The 20,104-nt window shown below is 44.0% G+C and overlaps 2 protein-coding genes across 2 annotated transcripts in view; one reads left to right on the top strand and one right to left on the bottom strand.

Annotated features, from left to right (window-relative positions):
- CWC27 (CWC27 spliceosome associated cyclophilin) overlaps positions 1 to 11,771 on the bottom strand; it is a 1,032,773-nt gene extending 1,021,002 nt beyond the window's left edge. The window contains exon 1 of the mRNA XM_078675149.1: positions 11,590 to 11,771. Within this exon, the coding sequence (XP_078531275.1) occupies positions 11,590 to 11,631 (42 nt within the window). The 5' untranslated portion in view covers positions 11,632 to 11,771. The remainder of the gene's footprint in view (positions 1 to 11,589) is intronic.
- Positions 11,772 to 12,015: 244 nt separating this feature from the next.
- Positions 12,016 to 20,104, top strand: part of SREK1IP1 (SREK1 interacting protein 1) — a 135,220-nt gene continuing 127,131 nt past the window's right edge. Inside the window, exon 1 of the mRNA XM_078675148.1 lies at positions 12,016 to 12,165. Coding sequence (XP_078531274.1) covers positions 12,153 to 12,165 — 13 coding nt within the window. The 5' untranslated portion in view covers positions 12,016 to 12,152. The remainder of the gene's footprint in view (positions 12,166 to 20,104) is intronic.

Raw genomic sequence — 20,104 nt, 5'->3', positions numbered from 1 at the left:
ACATACTGACTTCAGTTCTATGTCAAAACTATAGTGTATATTTTTCCAATGCACAGAGCCTATTAGGGATATAGGAACTACACTACACTATAGTTAGTGAGGAAGAGAGTCATGAGGTTGACTGTGAAGAAGCATTCACCACGCGTGATGTCGATTTTTTGCATGGTGAACAAACTACATTTTGTGAAGATGTGTGGCTTCTAGAAATGACAAAAGATGTTGAGTTAAATAAAGTCAAAAAGCACAAAGTACAAGGATGGCCTGAACAGAGAAAACTATCAGGAGACATGATGAGCTATTTCAAGGTTCATGATAAATTGGCAGTTGAGAATGGTTTAATTATGAGAGGTGATACAATTATTCCTCTTATCTACCCGAGAAATACTATTGTGGAAATGGCACATGAAGGACATTTAGACATTTCTTTCACCAGGAGATGGATCAGAGAAATGTTTTGGTAGCCTGGTATAGATGTATGAGTTGACCATTTCGTGTGCATGTGTGCAAAATGCTCGGACAGTGATAAGTCAGCTGCTGTTGTACGTCCCGAGCCTCAGCCTGTGGATTTTTCTCCTGGCCCATTGCGAAAACTGGGTTCGGATATTATTCGTCCATTTCATGTTTTACCCAAACATGAAAGTTTTGGCATTGTTTTTATTGACTACTATTCGAAATGGCTAGAAGTCAAGATGGTTAAGGAGGTCACTTCACTAAATGTCAGAATTTCATGATGATATTTTTTGTAGAGAAGGCATTCCCCATGAAATTGTCACAGACTACAGACCACAATTTATTAGTAAGGAAATGGAATGTTTTCCTGAGAAGTGTGGAATTACCCATAGGAGAATAGTTGCTTTCCATCCTGAGGCCAATGGTCAAGTTGAGCGTTTTAACCGCGTGGTGAAAGAAGGTATCCAATTATCAATTAAAGGGGGTCTTAACTGGTGTAATGCTTTGCAATCCATGTTGTTGGCATACAGGACTTCACCAAACTCTGTTACTTTAGTTAGTCCATTTGAACTTCTAAGAGGACACAAACTAAGTACTAAAGGTGCCCCTTGGTGGTTTAAAAAAAAAAATAGGTGAAGATAAAATCTCACTAATGTAGATTATGAATTAGTTCCACGGATAGGTTAAAGCTTACAAGAAAAAAATGAAACTGGTCATGGAAAGAAAAATGGGTACTGCGAGTAAACAAGGAATTGTGATTGATGATCTAATTCGCATAAAAAAAGAAGAGGGGGTTGCCATGGGTTTTCCTGTTTGGTCAGTCCCAAAAAAGATTCATCAAAGTTTCCAGAAATGCTGTCAGAGTCGAGGATGGAAGTGTATGGAATCTTAACAAAATTTCTTAGTTCAAAGGTGTTTTAAAGCCACCCATTCCTACAGCAATGTGTTCTTAGATGTGGAGCACAGTAATATCCCAGTTAACCATGATTCACCTCACTTTATCTACAAACGTTTACCTACCAGTAGGATGCGAGATCATCGTCCTCCTGGGAGGTTCAAGGACTTTGTCATGAATTAACTTTTTTTTTTATTAGTGTTTTTTTTTTTTTTAAAGGGGGGGAGATGTGTCGTGTATATGGAGCGGGGCTCTCATGAGCATGGTATTCCTGTTGCAGTTTATGACTGTCTCACTCTGAATATTCTTGTTATGTTTTGATTGTATGCTACGGTTTGGAGGTAATCAGTTTTCCGTTGGTGGTCATTGTACTTGTAAGCTGGGAATGAATCACTCAGAGTTTCCTTGAATAAAGGTCATTGAAGAAAATTATCTTCTCTGCTTCATGATTATCATAACCGGATACTTTTCTAACATTATGGATATGGTATATCGAAATATGAATATGCATGACTGTTGAGAATGTACTAGCATATCATTATCTTTCTGTTAAACAAGTGAAGTATGTTTTCCATGTTTATTGTACTACGTCACCAAGTGTCATCTCCGAATGTTCGGAGAGTATTTGTGTGACGTCACCCGGGGTGCCCGGCAGATGCCGTTCTGCTCTGTCCGGATCACTCCTTCATTTCTTCTGGTTTCTCGTGAGCCCTTATTTTGAATCTTAATAAAGGTCTTTCTTTCCACCACCTGTCTCCATCATCGTTCTACAAAAATTTGGCAATGAGGGTAACAGAAGAGGGCTCACGGACATCCTTGGCGAAAGTAACGCTACACACGCATGACGGATAAAAGAAAACCTGCGGTGAACTCGGTAATGCATGGAAGAAGAATTGAAGCGAAGTAAGTTAAAGAGAAAAAAAAAAACATTGCACGCTGTGACGTTGACAGTGTAGCCGCGCGAAGAGATCCAGTCAGGAAACACGCGTGATGCATATCGGGAACGACGTAAGCTCGCACTCTAAGTGTCTATTGGAGTAGAGCAATAAACGTCATCCGTAGCAGTGTTCGTGCAGCCATTTTGAATAACTAAAAGAATTACCTGACAGGAATATAGCGCGCAGGAAGCTACATGAGGATGGAAAATAAGAAGGAAATGTAAGCAGCATGTGTGCTCAAAAATAGAAAGTGAATTTACACGCATACCGCTAGGCGTAGGAAGGAAGCAAAGGACTTAACAGAGCGCATTTAAAGGACAATACCAAGCCAAAGCGTGATGTGAGGAAAGCCAAAAAGGGAAGCTAGCCTGAACAGATAAACATTACATGAGGGAGGATTAACTCTAACCATAAAAGAAAAGTAATAAACATGTTCAGAGAAGAAAGTATATAAAAGGAAGTGAACACCTCGTGCTGAATTCAATTATAATAAGGAAAAATAAAAGAAATAATAAAAACAGTAAAGTAAATATGGCACAAAGTAATAACATATGTGTGCCAGCGCTTTTTCTTGAGGAACCTAGAAAACCAGTTATGAAGTGGAAGAGTTGGTTGAGAGCATTTGAAAATTACATAGTGTCAATTGATGGCAAAGGATGCAGAAAGGAAAAAAGCGCTTCTATTTGGTCTTCTAGGAAAAGCAGGACAAGAAGTATTTGACAGCTTGCCGGAGTATGAAAGCCCACCAGGGGTTTTCATCCCGCTAAATGAGTACCAAAAGGCTATTAAAAGACTTGAGAAAAATATGCAGAAGAAAGTAATATTATGGTAGGAGGGCACAAATTCGCATTGATAAAGCAAAAAGAAGAAGGAGAATACATAGCATGTTTACGTGTTTTAGCAAAAGATGGCGAATTTGAAGAAATGACAGATACATATATAAGAGACCAAGTGGTATTCTACTGTTATTCTAAGAAAGTACAGGAGAGGTTATTAGCATGTAGGAATCCCACACTGCAGGAAGTAGTGGACATTGCTAAAGGAATAGAAAGGTCACTGATATCCACAAAAGAATTATCTTGTACAAGTAGAACATAAAGGCTATGAAAGAAGTTGGAGTGACAAAAAGGTAGGAGGAAGGAATTTGAGTTGTTTCAGATGCGGATCACAGGAGCATTTAGCAGACTGTAAGACATGCCCAGCTCTTGGTAAGAAGTGCATGAGATGCATAAAATGTAGTCACTACTCTACTTTGTGCAAAACAAAGAAAACAACAGGGAATGTAAAAGTAAATGCTGTAGGTGATTATGATGAAGAAATGTATGCCAATATTGTATTATCTGTTGAAATTGCTGATGGCAAAATAAATGGACCCATAGGTACAGTAATGATTGGAGATGTTGAGTTTCAATTCACAGCGGATTCTGGGTCCCCAATAACAATCATCCCTGACAAAATGTTTGAGGAAAAATGGCAAAATGTAGGATTGAATGAAACAGATATAAACCCAAAGGCAGGATATAGATATGGTTGGATATTTTTGCGACACTCTTACGTTCAAAGGAAGGGTAATTAACGCCAAAATTTATGTCGCAGAGAGAGGTAGAATTTTGGTGGGCTGGAAAGACCTGGCGAAGTTATGAGTGATTTTGCAGCGAGGAGCTAAAGATCCAATAATACTAAAAGAGGAGTTTGTGAACAATATATGTTTAGAGGAAAATCAGGAAGGATTGGGAAAAGTATTGGAAATGCATGAAGAAGTTTTCAAAAATGAGATAGGATGTGTAAAAGGATTTACGCACGAAATAAAGTTAAAAGAAGGTGCAGAGCCTGTTAAACATAAAGTAAGAACCGTACCATTATCAGTCAAAAGTGAGTTGAAAAAAGTACTCGAAAAATTAAGCAAGGAAGGGGTGATTGAGGAAACAGATGCGTCTGAGTGGGTGTCAGCGATTGTGGTTTCTAAAAAAAAAAAAGAAAACAGGTGAAATAAGATTATGTGTGGATCTCAGGTCGCTGAACAAGAGCATTCTCATAAACGGTCATCCGCTTCCAAGAATACAGGAAATCCTACAATCTATCGCGGGTTCAAGGTACTTTACCTTAACAGACTTAAAAGCAGCACACCATCAGGTGTGTTTAACGGAAGAGTCCAAAAAATTAACCGCTTTCATAACACCATTTGATGCGTACAGGTACATCAGACTGCCATTTGGCCTTGCCTCCTCGTCTGGAGTATTCCAAAAATTAATGGATATCTTATTCTGAGAGATAAAAGGTGTTGAGGCATTCCAGGATGACATCCTGATACACTCCAAAACCAAGCAAGAACATCTTGAAATACTTAGTAAGGTGTTGGAAGTATTAGGAAACAGAGGAATGACAGTCTCTAAAGACAAGTGTAAGTTCATGGAAAACAAAATTGAATACTTAGGCCATGTCTTAACCTCAGAAGGGATAACACCTAAAGACGATCTAATGGAAGCAATAAGAGATGCCCCAAAACCAAACGACAAAGATACCTTGAAGGCATTCTTGGGCCTAAGCGAATATTACTCTAAGTTCATACAAGAATATGCAAGCAAGGTTGAGCCGTTGATGAAACTGCTACGTAAAAATGTGAGTTATCTGTGGACTGATGAACAAAGCCATGCTTTCAACACCATAAAAAGATATTTCAGAAGCACCAGCTTTGAAACCTTATGACCCAGAATTGAAAAATGTTATCACGGTGGATGCTAGCGCAAAAGGCATAGGTGCAGTGTTCTGCCAACTTCAAGGAAAGAAAGAGAATACCATTGTATTCATATCCAGAAGGTTAAATAAGACAGAAGAAAACTGCAGTACCATCAAACGCGAGACCCTCGCATGTGTTTGGGCAGTGCAGAAATTAACAAACTATCTATGGGGCAAGGAATTCGAGATAGTTATGGACCACAAACCTTTGGTGTATATTATGGATGGGAAAGGTCGTGGTAATGGTAAGGCAAGCTCAAGATTAATAAGACTATTATCCAAGTTACAAGAGTATACCTTTAGTATACGGCACATAAAAGGAGGACAGAACTGCAGAGCTGACTGTTTATCACGCCTACCTGTGAGTGATCAAGCTGAAAATCACTAGACGATACGGAGTGTGTGGTAGCTTTGATAGATGGCACCGCGATGTGTAGTGGATCAATAAAGGAAGAGGAATGGTTAAACTGCCAAAAGGAGGACATTATAATGGAAAAAGTGATGAATCTCTTAAAAACGAAATGGCCTCCCATCAGAAATCTGCAAAATGAATTGAAAAGCTTCCAACAAATAAGTGATGAACTAACCATAGAAAGCGGATTCTTGAAAAGATGTGACCTGTTCATGCCACCTGCAAAATTAAGATTAAAACTAATAAAACTGGCTCACAAAGGTCATCCAGGTAGCAGCGCCACTAAAAGCATTTTGAGAATGCACTACTGGTAGCCAGGAATGGACAGCGATGTAAGCAACTACATCGACAAATGCGAACAATGTCTAAAAGCCGACAAGCATTGGAAAGTTAGCAAAGGGGAGTTACAGATGGTAGAGATACCAAATGGACCTTGGTCGAAAGTTGCAATAGATTTTGCTGGACCGTTTAATGTGTTACATGATGATTGCAAGTATATAATTGTACTGACTGATTATTATTCGTAGTGGGTGCATTATAAGTTTGTGCATAGTGACCACAGAACATGTAATACAATTCCTTAAGAAAACTTTTGCAATGGAGGGGCAACAAAAAATCATTGTATATGACAATGGTACACAACTTGTGTCTAAACAGATGACAGTTTTTAGAGGACGTAGGCATTAAGCAAGAAAAGACGCCATTATATAGTCTTAAAAGTAATGGACAGGTGGAGAGAATGAATAAGTGTATAAAAGAGGGCATCCAGCTAGCGGTGGCATCTAAATTAAATGTCAAAGAATTCATACGAGAAAAGATAAACACATATAATAACACACCAAACGATGCAACTAAACACACACCATTTTACTTGATGAGGGGTAGAAAATGCAACAATGAGCTTACCCCCAAATTCAACAAGTGGTACAAAGATAATGTGACACCAGATGAAATAAGGGATAACGCACTCAGAGTCAGTGAGTGTATTGTTTCCAAGCAGGAGAAAACCAAAAGATATTCTGACACGATTAACAAAGCTAAAGAAAAGGAAATAGAACGAGGTGATTGGGTATTGGTAAAAAAAACATTCAAGGTAGCAAAGGGAGAATCAGTCTTTAGTGATCCTGTTTGTGTGCGTGAAGCATTCAGGGGTGCTGTTTGTATAGAAGGGAAAGTTTGGCGTAGCAAAGATGATGTAGTCAAATTGAAGAAAGGGCAAGAAAAGATTATAATGGGAGGGAAGTTTGAATGAGATGGAAGCCCTGACGAGAGTATACTTGAATGGGAAGATAAGTCAGGTAACCAAAGTTATCTGGACTTAAGTGGAAGCTTAAACATGTCTACGAATGAAGGCGAGAGAGAAATGAGAAAGGCTGAGGAGAATACAGTTGTTGAGGTAGTCCCCTGCGCAAGTAAACAAACTAATTCCAGTTGCAGGGAAGAATACAGGGATGATCACAACACTTGCAACAACAGGTCTAATACCATGTTCTCACAAACTAGGTCTGGAAGGGAAATCAGGATGCCAAAGCGTTTTGAGGATTAAGTGTTCGAATGACTTTATTTTATGTGCTCTTTTGCATTGTGGGAAAGGAAGAAGTTGAGAATGTACTAGCCTATCATTATCTTTCTGTTAAACAAGTGAAGTATGTTTTCCATGTTTATTGTACTATGTCACCAAGTGTCATCTCCGAATGTTCAGAGAGTATTTGTGTGACGTCACCCGAGGTGCCCGGCAGATGCCCTTCCGCTCTGTCCGGATCGCTCCTTCATTTCTTCTGGGTTCTCGTGAGCCCTTATTTTTAATCTTAATAAAGCAGCGTTAGAAGTGGGCGGGGACGAAAGGGTACGGCGTGCCCCTACTTCTTAAAATTATGTTAGTCTGTTCCCCTACTTCTTACTTTTGAAAGAGCGTACCGGGGACTGTAAAATTGCCATACTTTAAAAGTAAGTACACCTTTTTTTTCCGCATGAGTGGTGCAATGTGAATATTCAGAAGGCCTCTGCAGTGCGCCCGACCTCCTCCCCTTCCCCGCTGTGTCTAATGGGCCTGCAAAGTGAGACTGAAAGGGCCATCAGTGTAGCATGGTGCGAAAACAGCTACTCTGATGGCCCTGCGGCTACTGTGAGCCCGTGATTCACACCTCACAACGCTGCCAGCCCCCACTGTGACCTGTGACAATGATTCTCTGGTGCAAAAAACACAGTTGATGGACAGAATGTAGAACAATGTCATACATTCACCCCAGTACAAGGATCTGGGCCTAAATCCATCGTTGTTTTGCACTCCACACCACCCTGGGTTAGACACTGGCTAAATGCAAATCAGCTCTGACCCTGTGCCTCATGGGAACAGTCCAGTCCGAACTACCAAGCCATGTCTTTCCCAGACCGGAATCAAGCATCCAAGGACCGGTTTCTGGCTATCAGCCTTCATCAGCCTGGATAGCATGACTCCAGTGGTGTGGAGAGCCTGGGACTCACGTCTGAGCATACCCAGCCCACTCGGGGTGAAAATTGCAAAAAACACAGTTGATGGACAGAATGTAGAAGAATGTCATACATTCACCCCAGTAAAAGGATCTGGGCCTAAATTCTCTGGTGTCAAGCAGACTGACGGACGTCACCTGGGGGACTCTGTGACTTGCTATAAATCTGCTCTCCAGCCAGCCACTGAAAAGCTGACCCAGCCCCACCAGCCTCTCCTGGAAATTACTCTCTTCCTGTTTGAGAATTTGTCATAAAAGATCGCAGCATTCTGAAAGAAGCGATTATTTCAAGGCGGATGTCAAAACTTCGCCTTTCTTTTTAATGTCTAGTGTGTTGCATCTTATGGTCCCCTTTGTGGAGTGCTTGCATTACAATATGTAAGGTTGGTTCTTCTTTGAAAGCAGTGCTTCTACAAGCACAAGGATGTAAAGGCAAAAAACCCGATATTTCACAAATAATTGGGGTGTACAGAATTATGACAAACTTCATTTATTAAAAGCTATTTTTGTTTCCATGTCTGTATTCCCCTGTGTGCAATTTCGGATACTTAATGTTGACCAAAACAAATGTATTCTGTCCAGTAGAGAGGGCAGTTTTAATAAAATTGTTTCTCTCCCTTTACACAAGATAATGCCATTTTGCATCACGATCTATGTGCATTGAAGCAGGATAAGGAATGGATAATTTAACCACATAATGTGCCACAAAATGTGTGTTTATTCATACATGTTTCATGATTCGCTTCTATTCTTCCTGCATAATTCAGTGAACACTGACAGATAATTTGGTATTGTCTTCCAACATAGTTCTATTTACACTGCCTCTATGTTAAAGTTTGTGTCTGTAAATTTGCATTTCTCAGTTGAGTTTTCTAAATCACTGAACCGATGTTGGTATAATCCTTCTTCACTTCTACCAGTGCCTGTGTATATCTTCTATGGCGTGTTTGTTTATTTGCACACCCCAGCCCAAGTCTCTACAGACCATGCTATGCATCCCTTTTATATGTCATTTACAAGTTCCATGGTTCACTCTAAAAGATGGCAGGATTTTCAGTCTGCATTATTTCAACAATGCTATTAACAGATGACGCCTTTGAAATCCTATGGAATGGTGTCAGGGATTGTAGGGCATGACAGTCACAGGCCAAAGAGAGGGCTTGGTGGGCATGGTGGCACAGAGGATTGTGTATTAATTATAAATCGTGTGTGAATCACTCTGCGCTGCATGAATGATAAGGGAGGAGTGTGTGAGCATTATGACGCAGAGGGGTAATCAGGTTGAGCTGTGTAAGTAGTGCAAATGATGTGGGCAGAGTAAAAATAGGACACAAGCGAAAGGGCATTTTGTGACGTCATTGGATGATGTCATTGTATGAGAGAATAGACTGATTTCATCGGTGTGGGTGGGTGAGTAATGTGACTGGTGTGGATTGTGTCAGCTGTGTGAGTATGAGAAGAATTGTTACAATGATGAGTAATGGTGGTGGCAAGGTTATGTACTGTGGGGCCACCATGCCAGGGGACAGAATTAGAGTCAGGTGGCGATGGAAAACCCCCTGGGTTGAGTAGGAAGTGGTACATCCTGCCCCAGGGGGCTCACCATTTGGGGCAATCCTCAAACAGACTGACTTCTACCATACTATCCCAGTGACAGAAGAAATGTTGCCATCACATTCTCCAGCAGAGAATTATTCAGCAAAGGAATTACTACTAACTCCAAAAATCAATGGATTTTCATCATCACTCGGTTGTAAACCAAGCCCCTGAATTTTATTTCCAATGCGAAAATGAGGCATCTGCCTGCTGTGTGCACAGTCATAATCTTACAGCACTGAAAGAACATGGATGCTGCATAATGCCATTGTTCTTTCACGGAGTACTTTGTTTATTCATTATTTTATTTGGGTATTTTGTTTGTGTTCCTTTAATGGGTGGCGGCTGCATTAACCCTCTATGTTCGCCAGCCTATTCTGCTTCTCTCCCCTTATATCTGAGCCTGCCCGGGGTGCAGTGTTCACTGACCTGACCATCCCCTCTACTGGTTCTTAGTCTTTTTCCATGACCTCTCACCCTATGACCACTGCCCAATCAAACCTTTTAATTTGGCACGATAAGTACAGCAGCACGTGTTTCTGAAAACATTTTGTTCAGCATCGTGTTACGGTAAAAGGTATTCTGTTAATATCAATCTATAGTATTTTATCCCACAGCGGAAGTAGTTGTACGTGTTTTCTGTAGCATGAGATTAGTTAAACGTCCAACAATGGAGTAAGGCTTCCTTTAAACTCTAAAGGAAGCCCTACTCCATTGTTGGACGTTTAACTAATCTCATGCTACAGAAAACACGTACAGCTACTTCCGCTGTATTTGATACTAGGCAGTACATCCTTGGTTTCAGAGAGTACAAACAAAATAAAAATTGCATCCCTGAAAGCCTGAAACCATTGGTGTACATTATAAACACCTTTTGTACCTCAACTACTGAATGTGAACGGGGCTTTAGTGTAATGAATGATGTGCAACAGAATATCAATAAATCGTCTGTCTTCTTTAATGTTTTAATTCATAAACATCGTGGGGCCTCCTGTCATAGAATTTAAACCTGAATTTTATGTTCAGAAGTGGTTTGAAAAAGGGAGGAGAAGTGCCAATGAAAGAAACTGCATGGCTCGGAGACAAATGGCTTATGATTACACTTATAAGCATATTTGGAATATTCTGTGATTGGAAACATGTCCCACATTGTAAATGAATTAAATATAAACAACGTATATATTAAACCTCAAATAAACATGTGTATCTATTGTTTGAATTAAATAACGTTATAAGCTGTAACTGGTCAGTGAAATGTCAAATGCACTAAAAATTGGTGTGTTTTGCTATTTTTAGCCACTCCTCCGACTCCGCCCACTAATCCAATCCTCTGCTTATTCCCACCCCCTGAGTCAACGCCCACAGTTCCCCTACTTATTTGTCCCCACTTCGATCACTGTAATAAAGGTCTTTCTTTCCACCACCTGTGTCCATCATCGTTCTACAACAATGACTGGTCCCTTTTTAGGTCTCTAATTGCATAATGACTGGAAGAAGGTCGTTGTATACATGGTAAGCGGGGTAACCTGGGTTGTAGCCATCAATGGCAAGCCTCCATCACCAAGATATAGGTCCCTACGTGGTTCCATGTCTTGTTTAACAACACCTTTGCTATCTCGTTTTCAGCCTACTGCACATTAATTACAGACATTGTTACATTACTTCCAATAGGTCTTTAATTATCAGTGATCAAAAGATCCTATGTTATTTTTTTTTATCTTAAACGCACTGGCTAATAGTCTCACACGTGACGATCGCGGCTTTAAGGCATGAAGCTGTGCGAGAGTTAAACGCACGCCCCCGCACCGTGGCGGGTGTACATGTGAAAAATGTGCCTGCTTCGGTCTTCGTGTACCCAGGTGATTGTAAAGGACTTCGACGCATGCAACATATACGGTGTCCTGGGGTGGACACAACTGGACTATACATAACAGTGATAAATCTCCCTCGTTGGGCTCAACTGCCTTCCTTGGAGTGCCTGCTTAGTATTATGCTCTCGCTCAGTCACACGGTACCGCGCAGCGCTTCGTGCTGTTCGCTGGTGCATCAGTGTTTACAGTCCCCCATCTTTACCTTCCCGTTCGTAGGAGGCTCCTGGATATAAATGTTGCTCATGTTTCACCGCTAAACAGCCACCACCAGTCCTGCTTTCAACGCGCCCACAGACAAGGTTATGCAAACTACGTGTTCCAGCGGTCCCGTTAAAACAATCGCGTTTGCACACTCTAGACGCCTGACGCTTCCTTGTTGGAGATCAGTTCGAACCATTCCACAGGAGGCTAGGGGGGGGGGGGGGGGGGGATCCGTGCTACGTAAACAAAAAAAACTAGTAGATGGTAGAGTCGGGGGATAGTGACCCTTTTTCTGCATTCCAGAGTTAGCTAAAATCCCGTACTGCAGACAGTGAGTGGTGTGACCGCAGTCCACGGAGGCCACCGAGCTGTATTAGGGAGACGACACAAAGCTCCCCTGCAACTGCAATGGTACGATCCGGTGCGCCACCAAAATAACACCGGCTAGAGAGCGCGAGCGGCTTGCTTCTCCAGGGCGTAAGACGTTTGTTTGGGGGAAGTTTTGAAGTTGTGGAGCGGGCAACGAGCTACACAAATCCTGCAGTAGAATAGGGGGGACTTGTAATGGCTGTACCAGGTAACATTGCTTCGTTCGATAAGATGCATTGGGCTGGAAGGGTGTGGAGGTTTCTAATATGTTATCACTGTGCGTGGCCATATGGATGCCGGGAAATTGGGGATGAAACGTTCAGCAATGAGCGCCCTGGGGTTTGGTTTGTGATATGCTTCTTCAAAGAGTCCCCCAGAACCCTCCCTGCCCACATAAAAAGCTGTGTGCTACAGTTACTGTGCTGTAAAATCTACTTAATACCAGAGCTGCTGACTTTGGACCTGGGGAAACAGGTTCCAGCCTTGGCGTCGGCTCAACATCCTTTAATTCTGGGAAAACCACTTAATCTCTCCTTGCCTGCCAAAAATGAATGTGCACCTGTGTAGCGTAACTGGTGCTCATGCAAAGCGCTCCAGTACCTTCGGGTCGAGTTAGCGCTATATAAAACTGCAACATTAAATAAACACATAAACAATAGTAACCCGGTAACCCCATGGCTCCTGCTCAGTGCTGTGCTTTCATTTAACGAATCGGCGTGTCGTAGAAGTTATACCTGGCCCCGTTCAATTGGACCCACGGTCTTAAATGATTTGTTTTAAAAAGAAAAAAGTGTGACTGGGAGAGATGCGTTCTTCTTGTCAGTGGCCGGCCTCACCATTTTGAACAAGTGTAGCACCAAGGCATGGATTGCATGGCTTTTGGTGCGTAAGCATTAACAACGTTTTCGAAGAGGGTGGCAGTTTGGTACCACATTTGCCTGTCTAGACCATCATTATTTAGGTTGCGGTGGGTTGCTCCATATAACAATGAGTTACTACGTTGTGGCTGTGTCTTAATTAGTGGCAGTGCTTTAAATGGGCCGGTACTGAGTACTGGCACTTCTTCATTTTCTCCCCTTGAGTACCGGCACTTTTTTCTAGAAGAGAGAGAGTACCGGTACTCATGGGGATCATTAACCGAGGCAGCGCGCTCCCTTTATCCCTCAAGTTATACTATGGCATCACCTTTCAAGCACTGCATGGAATCAATCAATGGACCTCGTCACCAGGACACAGCGTGAGCTGCTTTGTAAATCAGAGCTGGGGTGTGTCTGCTGAGTCATTTGCTTAGCCAGAGATCTTTCACAGTAGGCGCAAAGAGGGGGCTGTAACATCTAATGGGTGGCGGTGGGAGGCACTATTCAGGACATAACAAAAGAAGGTATGGGAAGGCTTTTACAGTCGCCCAGCATCTGAATTGCTTTCTTGCACACTTCCACACTCGCCGATTCCTATTTCATCGACCTTGGACAGACCTTAAGACCAATCAAAAATGTGGAGATCATCACCTGGTTCTCCAGTACAGACATTGTCAGCTCTGGCCCTAACTCCGGTTTACAAATATTCCAGGAGAGACTTGTTTATTTATTTTATGCGTTTTTACATAGCGCAGACTTTATCCGAAGGTGTCAGAGCGCTTCATAATAGGAACAGTAATGATACATGAGGAGAAAATTACAAGTGAACAAATTACAAAAGCAAAGGTTAAGTTACATGAGGCAAAAGTGACAATTGTGAACAAACAAAATACAAGAGGTAGCAAACAATACATTACAGGAGGAAAAAGTGATGTGTGCAGGTTACAAAAGCATACAAAGTACAAGTAGAGGTATTAGTACTGCAATAAATGACAGACACTCCAGCACAAGAACAAATGTTACATGAGGCAATGGTGGCACTTGCGCAAGTATCTAAAGCAAACAAAATGTTAGAGGTAGCAAACAGTATGTTACAAGAGAAAAGTGACGTGTGCATGTTACAAAAGAGTACCACTACTGGACAGATGGCTCAGTGGGCTGTAGGCCACCGGTTCGATTGAAGGCAGGCTGAAGCAGCATGTAATCCTTAGGCGGTTGATAAAATGCATGCAGATTTCGTGCATACACCTTGGCACGGTCAAAAAGCTAACCCCGCCCCTTGTTCCCCCTTAGCCCGCCCTAAACTCCGCCCACTGCTCCTTTTGGTGAGTACCTGCACTTATTTTTTTCTATTTAAAGCACGGATTAGTGGAAATCCAAAGAATCAACACAATCTGCAGAACCTCCAGAATTGTTGACTTGCAATATCACCTGATTGACTCAATGGTGTCAGTCAGGTCTTGCGTGTTCACTAATTTAATCTCCTAAACATTCCTCTAAATGAATTAAGCACCTTATCCAAAGATCTCTCTGTGATTTACATCTCGCTCAACCCTTAACTGTACAGGTACTGTGGTTGATGAAAGATTCGACTAGTCTACCCCGCTGTAAAGAATACTCCGGGAACCAGATGTAGCGTTAAGATATTTATTATTTGAAGTGACAACACACCACATGCAAGTGTGCTTGGAACAGAAGCTAAGTCAACTCTGAGTAACTGTTGTCAACTGTCATTATAGAACACTCAGCTGGCAACATTCCAGCTGATGTCATACCGATCGCGCGCAGGGAGAACAGCTCGCGAAGGGAAAGGGAGAAAGCCCTAAGACATAACACATCTCCTTCCCTAAAGGACAGAGAATAAGAAACATACTACAAGCATTGCTGTAACATAAACCAATGAGCTATTCACAAACAAAGTCTTTGCATTTGCTGGGTTTGCCCAAAATGCGGGCAAAGCTACTTGTGCTAGCCCCCGCTTACACAACCCTGCTGCATATCTGCATGCCTTCCGATTACGTCATTGCAGTCAGTAATGGCATTATTATAGAACTGGAGGACCAAGTCCTCCACCCACTATGCGAGAGGCAGAGGAGGGCAAATCTCTTGCGGCATAAGAGAGGCTCACGCTCCACTCCTGGATAGACGATTCTTCTGTAAGGAACAATCGCAATTTATAAAATATTACCCACTGTATACTAAAGCTGACGCTGCCACCAAACAACAACTCGTGGTTGCTAATGGTGATGTGCCTAATAAATACGTAGGTCCTCTGATATGCCCCAAATATTGATGAGAGGGTGTCACAAATACGCCCAGTTACTATCCCCTAAAAGTACATCACTAGAAGTGACAGCTTCTCACTATAAACGCGGAATATCAAATCACGAAATATTTTCCAAAACTACGAGAAAGTCAACATGGTGACCAGAATGCCAGCCATTCAGAAGATTATTTCAGGGGGCTGCGTAATTGGATATCGGTGTACGCACGTCCCCTGAGGTAAATGGAACGGCGAAAGTAAGGAGGGGGGCCTCTCACTCGGGTGACGCTCAGCAGATAGTGTGTTGCATGACGTAGTAGTCGAAGCCTGTTATAACTGCACTCTATGCCTGGGAGAGGGGCTGGTTCAAAGGGGTGACTATGCCCGATAACCCGGGGCAGTTTTCTTTCACGCCACTCTCTGCTAGGCTTGCAGGACAGGCGTGTGAACCATCTCTCTTGCTGCAATAAATACCTATACGCAGACAAGAGTTCTGCACGGGGTGGAGGTCAGCGTTGCACCGTGAATAGGGAGGTCACAACATAATTTTAAGGAGGCGGGAGGGAGGGGTGGTGGCCGGGGAGCGGCAGAGCACGACGGAGGAGAGCTGCAGCAGAGGGGGGGGGGGGCGAGAGCGTGACGGAGGAGGGCAGAGGGAAGGGGGAGGCGAGAGGACGCTCAGCAGATAGTGTGTTGCATGAAGTAGTAGTCGAAGCCCGTTATAACTGCACTCTATGCCTGGGAGAGGGGCTGGTTCAAAGGGGTGACTATGCCCGATAACCCGGGGCAGTTTTCTTTCACGCCACTCTCTGCTAGGCTTCCGGTGAAGATGTCAATTTTTTTCAAAAGTTTAGTCCCGTCCTTGTTGCCAGTGTAGAATTCCAGAAAGAAGTGCAGACTCCTGAATTGGCGTAGGTAGCTTATTTATGAAGCCAGGTTACAGATCAAGATAAAATGTAGGTAAATGATGCCCCACCATAAGCATGTATCCCCATCTCAGGCTACTTATCAGTTGTCACTCCTGCCTCCACCCTACAACAGCACACAGCCATCGCGTGCTTACAAGCCCCAACACACCACGACAGCATCGCAGCCAATGCTTTATTATGTGCGCCAATGCACCTCTATAGCATCACAGTCGTTGTGTTTTCATGCTCCAACACTCCTCATCAGCATCACATGCATTAAGGCTTACGTACTCCAATGCACCATAGGTGCCTCACAGGCATTGTGTCCTTACGTACTCCAACAACATACTAACCACTTATGTTCTTCCCCTTCACCCTGCTTACAGACCGGCTCCCCAAGATACCTGCATACTTCTTCAACTGTGAAAGTCACCTTGAGGTATAGAATCACATTACACCATGCATTTACAGCAATCGCATTCGGAAGTCATTTGCCGCATGCAATCATTGCCATAACACACATTTCAGAATATAATACTTGGTAACAACCCAATGCAAAATAGTAATTAGGCTCCAAAACCCAACTTTGTGTCAAGTTCCTCTCAGGTATGCATCTCAAATGCACTTAGAACTTTCTAAGCACGCCTCACCACACTGACAGACGTTCACCATTGGTAAGTGGCAGCGTTTAAAAGCTCTTCTGATAGGCGCAGGCTTCCACAAATTGCTCCATTTTTCATTTTGACAAAAACAAACAATACCGCTACTTACGAAAAAAACAAACGTGTTTACATTTCTTCATTCTCTTCTCTACAGCACAGCACTTCCTTGTAGTCTGCAGGACGTTGCCCGAATTGTTCCCAAACCAGTGACAGACCTTCTTGGTATGTCGTTGTTTTCAATAGATGGCTTACTGACCACATCAGACGTGTGATTAGGAAGACAAGCCTGGGTGGTTGACGTCACCCTGTAGCTCCTAGAGCACTGCCAAGTCTCATTGAATAGACGTGGCCTCACCGTGAAAACCGGTGAAGATGTCAATTTTTTTCAAAAGTTTAGTCCCGTGAATAGGGAGGTCACAACATAATTTTAAGGAGGCGGGAGGGAGGGGTGGGGGCCGGGGAGCGGCAGAGCACGACGGAGGAGAGTTGCAGCAGAGGGGGGGGGGGGAGGCGAGAGCGCGACGGAGGTGGGCAGAGGGAAGGGGGGAGGCGAGCGGAGCCGAGCAGCTCCTAAAAGCAGAAGGGAAGGGAGGCGAGCAGCTCCGAAAACACCACCACGTTTCTCCGAGGCAAGGAGAAAATGCCTCGGAGAAACGCACGGCCATTTTCGGAATCGGGGGCGTGTTTTGCTGTTTTGAGTGACAGACAACGTCACAGTCTAAACAACAGCAAAACGTACGCCCCCAAATCCGAAAAAGACGGAGCCTATTTGGAGGGATGGCTCTCTCCTCCAATGGCTGGCCTCCGTTTAGGAAGCCAGCCAATGGGAGAGAGGCAAAAACAGAGGCGGGACAAATAGTCCACACTAAGCAACATTAAATCTCGGTACTTCCGGTTCTGCCTTCGGCAGACCGGATATTACCTCGACCTAAAAAGGATTGTTTTGGTTATAGCAGCGGTCGCAACACGGTCAGTAAGTTACATTGATCTTGAGTCTGTTACAGCACCAGTAATACATTGCAAATGGTACTTTTCTTACACTTATAGCCACAGGGAAAGCCATTTAGTCTGTCTTCTGAGCCGGTCTGTGGGGCATGGGGAGGTTCGCATATGTTTCCCCTAAAGTCATTCCAGCTTGACCATATTTCTCCCCATTTGCGGGGGCACCCTCTTGCTGTATATACAGTCTTTTCTTGCAGCATGCACCAATCCATGTCGTTTTGCCAGTCCATCAGTTTCGGTGGACTGTGGGCACCCCACAATCTAGCAATGTTCCTCTTTGCAACCATCTGCCCAAGTGTCACCCAGACTTTCCCTTTTGGAGAGAGGTCCGTGGGCTCCCAAATGTTCAGGAGACATCTCTTAGCCTCAGGGCGGATCTCTACTTCCCACACCTCCCGCATACATTGCACCACCCGTCTCCAGTATCTTTGCACCTTCGAACAGTCCCACAGTATATGAAAGAAGGTGCCTGCCCCACCACATCCCCTTCTGCAGATCCCTTCTCCTCCCGTCCCCATCACTTGTAGCCTAGTACATGATATATATATACTCTGTGCAGAATTTTCAGTTGGACTAATCGCAGTCAGGGCGAGATCGCCACCTCCCGAGGGGAGGCAAGAGCAAATGTCCATTCTTCCTCGTCTATCTCTAGCCTGTCAGCGACCCATTTCTCCTTTAGGGGAAGGAGCGTGTCAGGGGAATTGTTGATTAACTTTTTGTATGTGAGGGAGATGGCGTGTTCCGTCATGTGTCCGTCTAATAATCTGTCTTCGAGTGGGGAGGTCTGAGGCAGTGTCGTCTCTGGTGGAATGTTCGCCTGCAGGGAATGTCGCACTTGCATGTATCTGAAGTGTTCGGTTTGAGCTAGTTCGTATGTTTCTTGCAAGTGGGCAAACGTGTGGATTCCTTTAGGGCCCCAGATGTCTTTGATTTGTGAAATTCCTATCATGTCCCAGTTACGGAACCCCTTGGTGTGCCCCAAGTTGCCAAGTTTTTCGGAGGCCCAGAGTGGAGTTGACATAGTAAGGACATCTGACCACCCCAGTTTCCGCTGAGCAATGTGCCATATCTGTACTGAGTGTCGAGTTGGTCCCGTGAGTTGGTGTTTACCCGATTTGGAGTAGAGTGCTACCTCGCAATTCCCCCCAGGAAGTAACCATCTGTCCATCCCGTACCCGGGGTCGTTTCCGTCACTGTATGTCCCTTGGTTGATCGCTGAGAGGTGGGCGGCCCAGTAATATTTGCGGATGTCGGGGAGGGCGATTCCACCGTCGTACCACCCCAATGTGAGTTTGCGCAATGCGATTCTAGGCGCCCCGGCCCACAGGAGGTCACGCTGCGCCGTTTCAACTGCTGCAAAATACGAGTTGGGTACTAGGTCAGGGTAGTTCTGTAAAGCATAAAGAAATCTTGGCAGTGCCATCATTTTAAAAATGGCCGCTCGGCCCAGCAATGACAATGGAAGTTGCTGCCAGGATTTAGCGTCACGTTGGAGCCGTCGTAGAGGTGGCAATAGGTTTCTGTCGTACAGCAGAGTCCTGTCTGTGGAGACAAAGACTCCTAGGTATTTGAAGCCGTCCTCCGCCACTGTGATGGGACATGTGGCAGGGAGCCTCGGGGGTCCCCATGGAGTACGTAAAGGTGGGATTTGCTCCAGTTAATCCGAAATCCGGAGTTGCGTCCGAAGCTAGTGAAGATATCAAGTGCCGCCATGATGGATCTTCGCGGTTTGGAGAGGTACAGAAGGATATCGTCGGCGTAGAGGGAGATCTTGTCCTCCCATCCTTCCGTCCAGGCTATCCCTTTAAGGTAGACATCCTGCCTTATCCAGGCCGCGAGCGGTTCGAGGGAAAGTGCGAATAGGAGGGGAGAGAGAGGGCAGCCCTGTCTAGTCCCTCTCTCAAGGGTGAACAACTTGGATACCTTATTGTTTACCACCACCTGGGCCAGCGGTTCAGTATAGAGGAGACGGATCCATGATATAAAATTAGGCCCGAAGCCCAATTTACGAAGTACTGCGATCATGTTTACCATTCTAAGTTGTCGAATGCCATGGTGGCGTCGAGAGAGACCCCCACCGCATCCTCTCGCAATCTATGTCGTTGCCCCGTTAAGGCGTCGGGTGTTAAGTGCGGTGTTGCGGTGGGGCATGAACCCTGATTGATCCGGATGGACCAGGGTAGGCAGGACCGATTGAAGACGATTTGCCAGCGTTTTAGCCAAGATTTTGGGCTCCGAGTTGAGCAGCGAGATTGGTCTATAGGAGGCACAGGACTCTCTAGGTTTCCCTTCTTTAGGTATTGTCACTATAGTTGCTAGGCATTGGTCTCGTGGCAATAGTCCCGCCTCTTTGCTTTTTTCGAACATGTGTTTTAGGTGTTTACTGAGGGCATCCAGCTTTAGCTTGTAGAGCTCTATTGGGAGGCCGTTGGGTCCTAGGGCTTTGCCTGGACGG

Source organism: Lissotriton helveticus, chromosome 2_1 (assembly GCF_964261635.1).
Source record: "Lissotriton helveticus chromosome 2_1, aLisHel1.1, whole genome shotgun sequence".
Lineage (NCBI taxonomy): Eukaryota > Metazoa > Chordata > Amphibia > Caudata > Salamandridae > Lissotriton > Lissotriton helveticus.
Note: the sequence above shows the minus strand (reverse complement) of the source record. Positions and strands in the feature narration are given on the sequence as shown.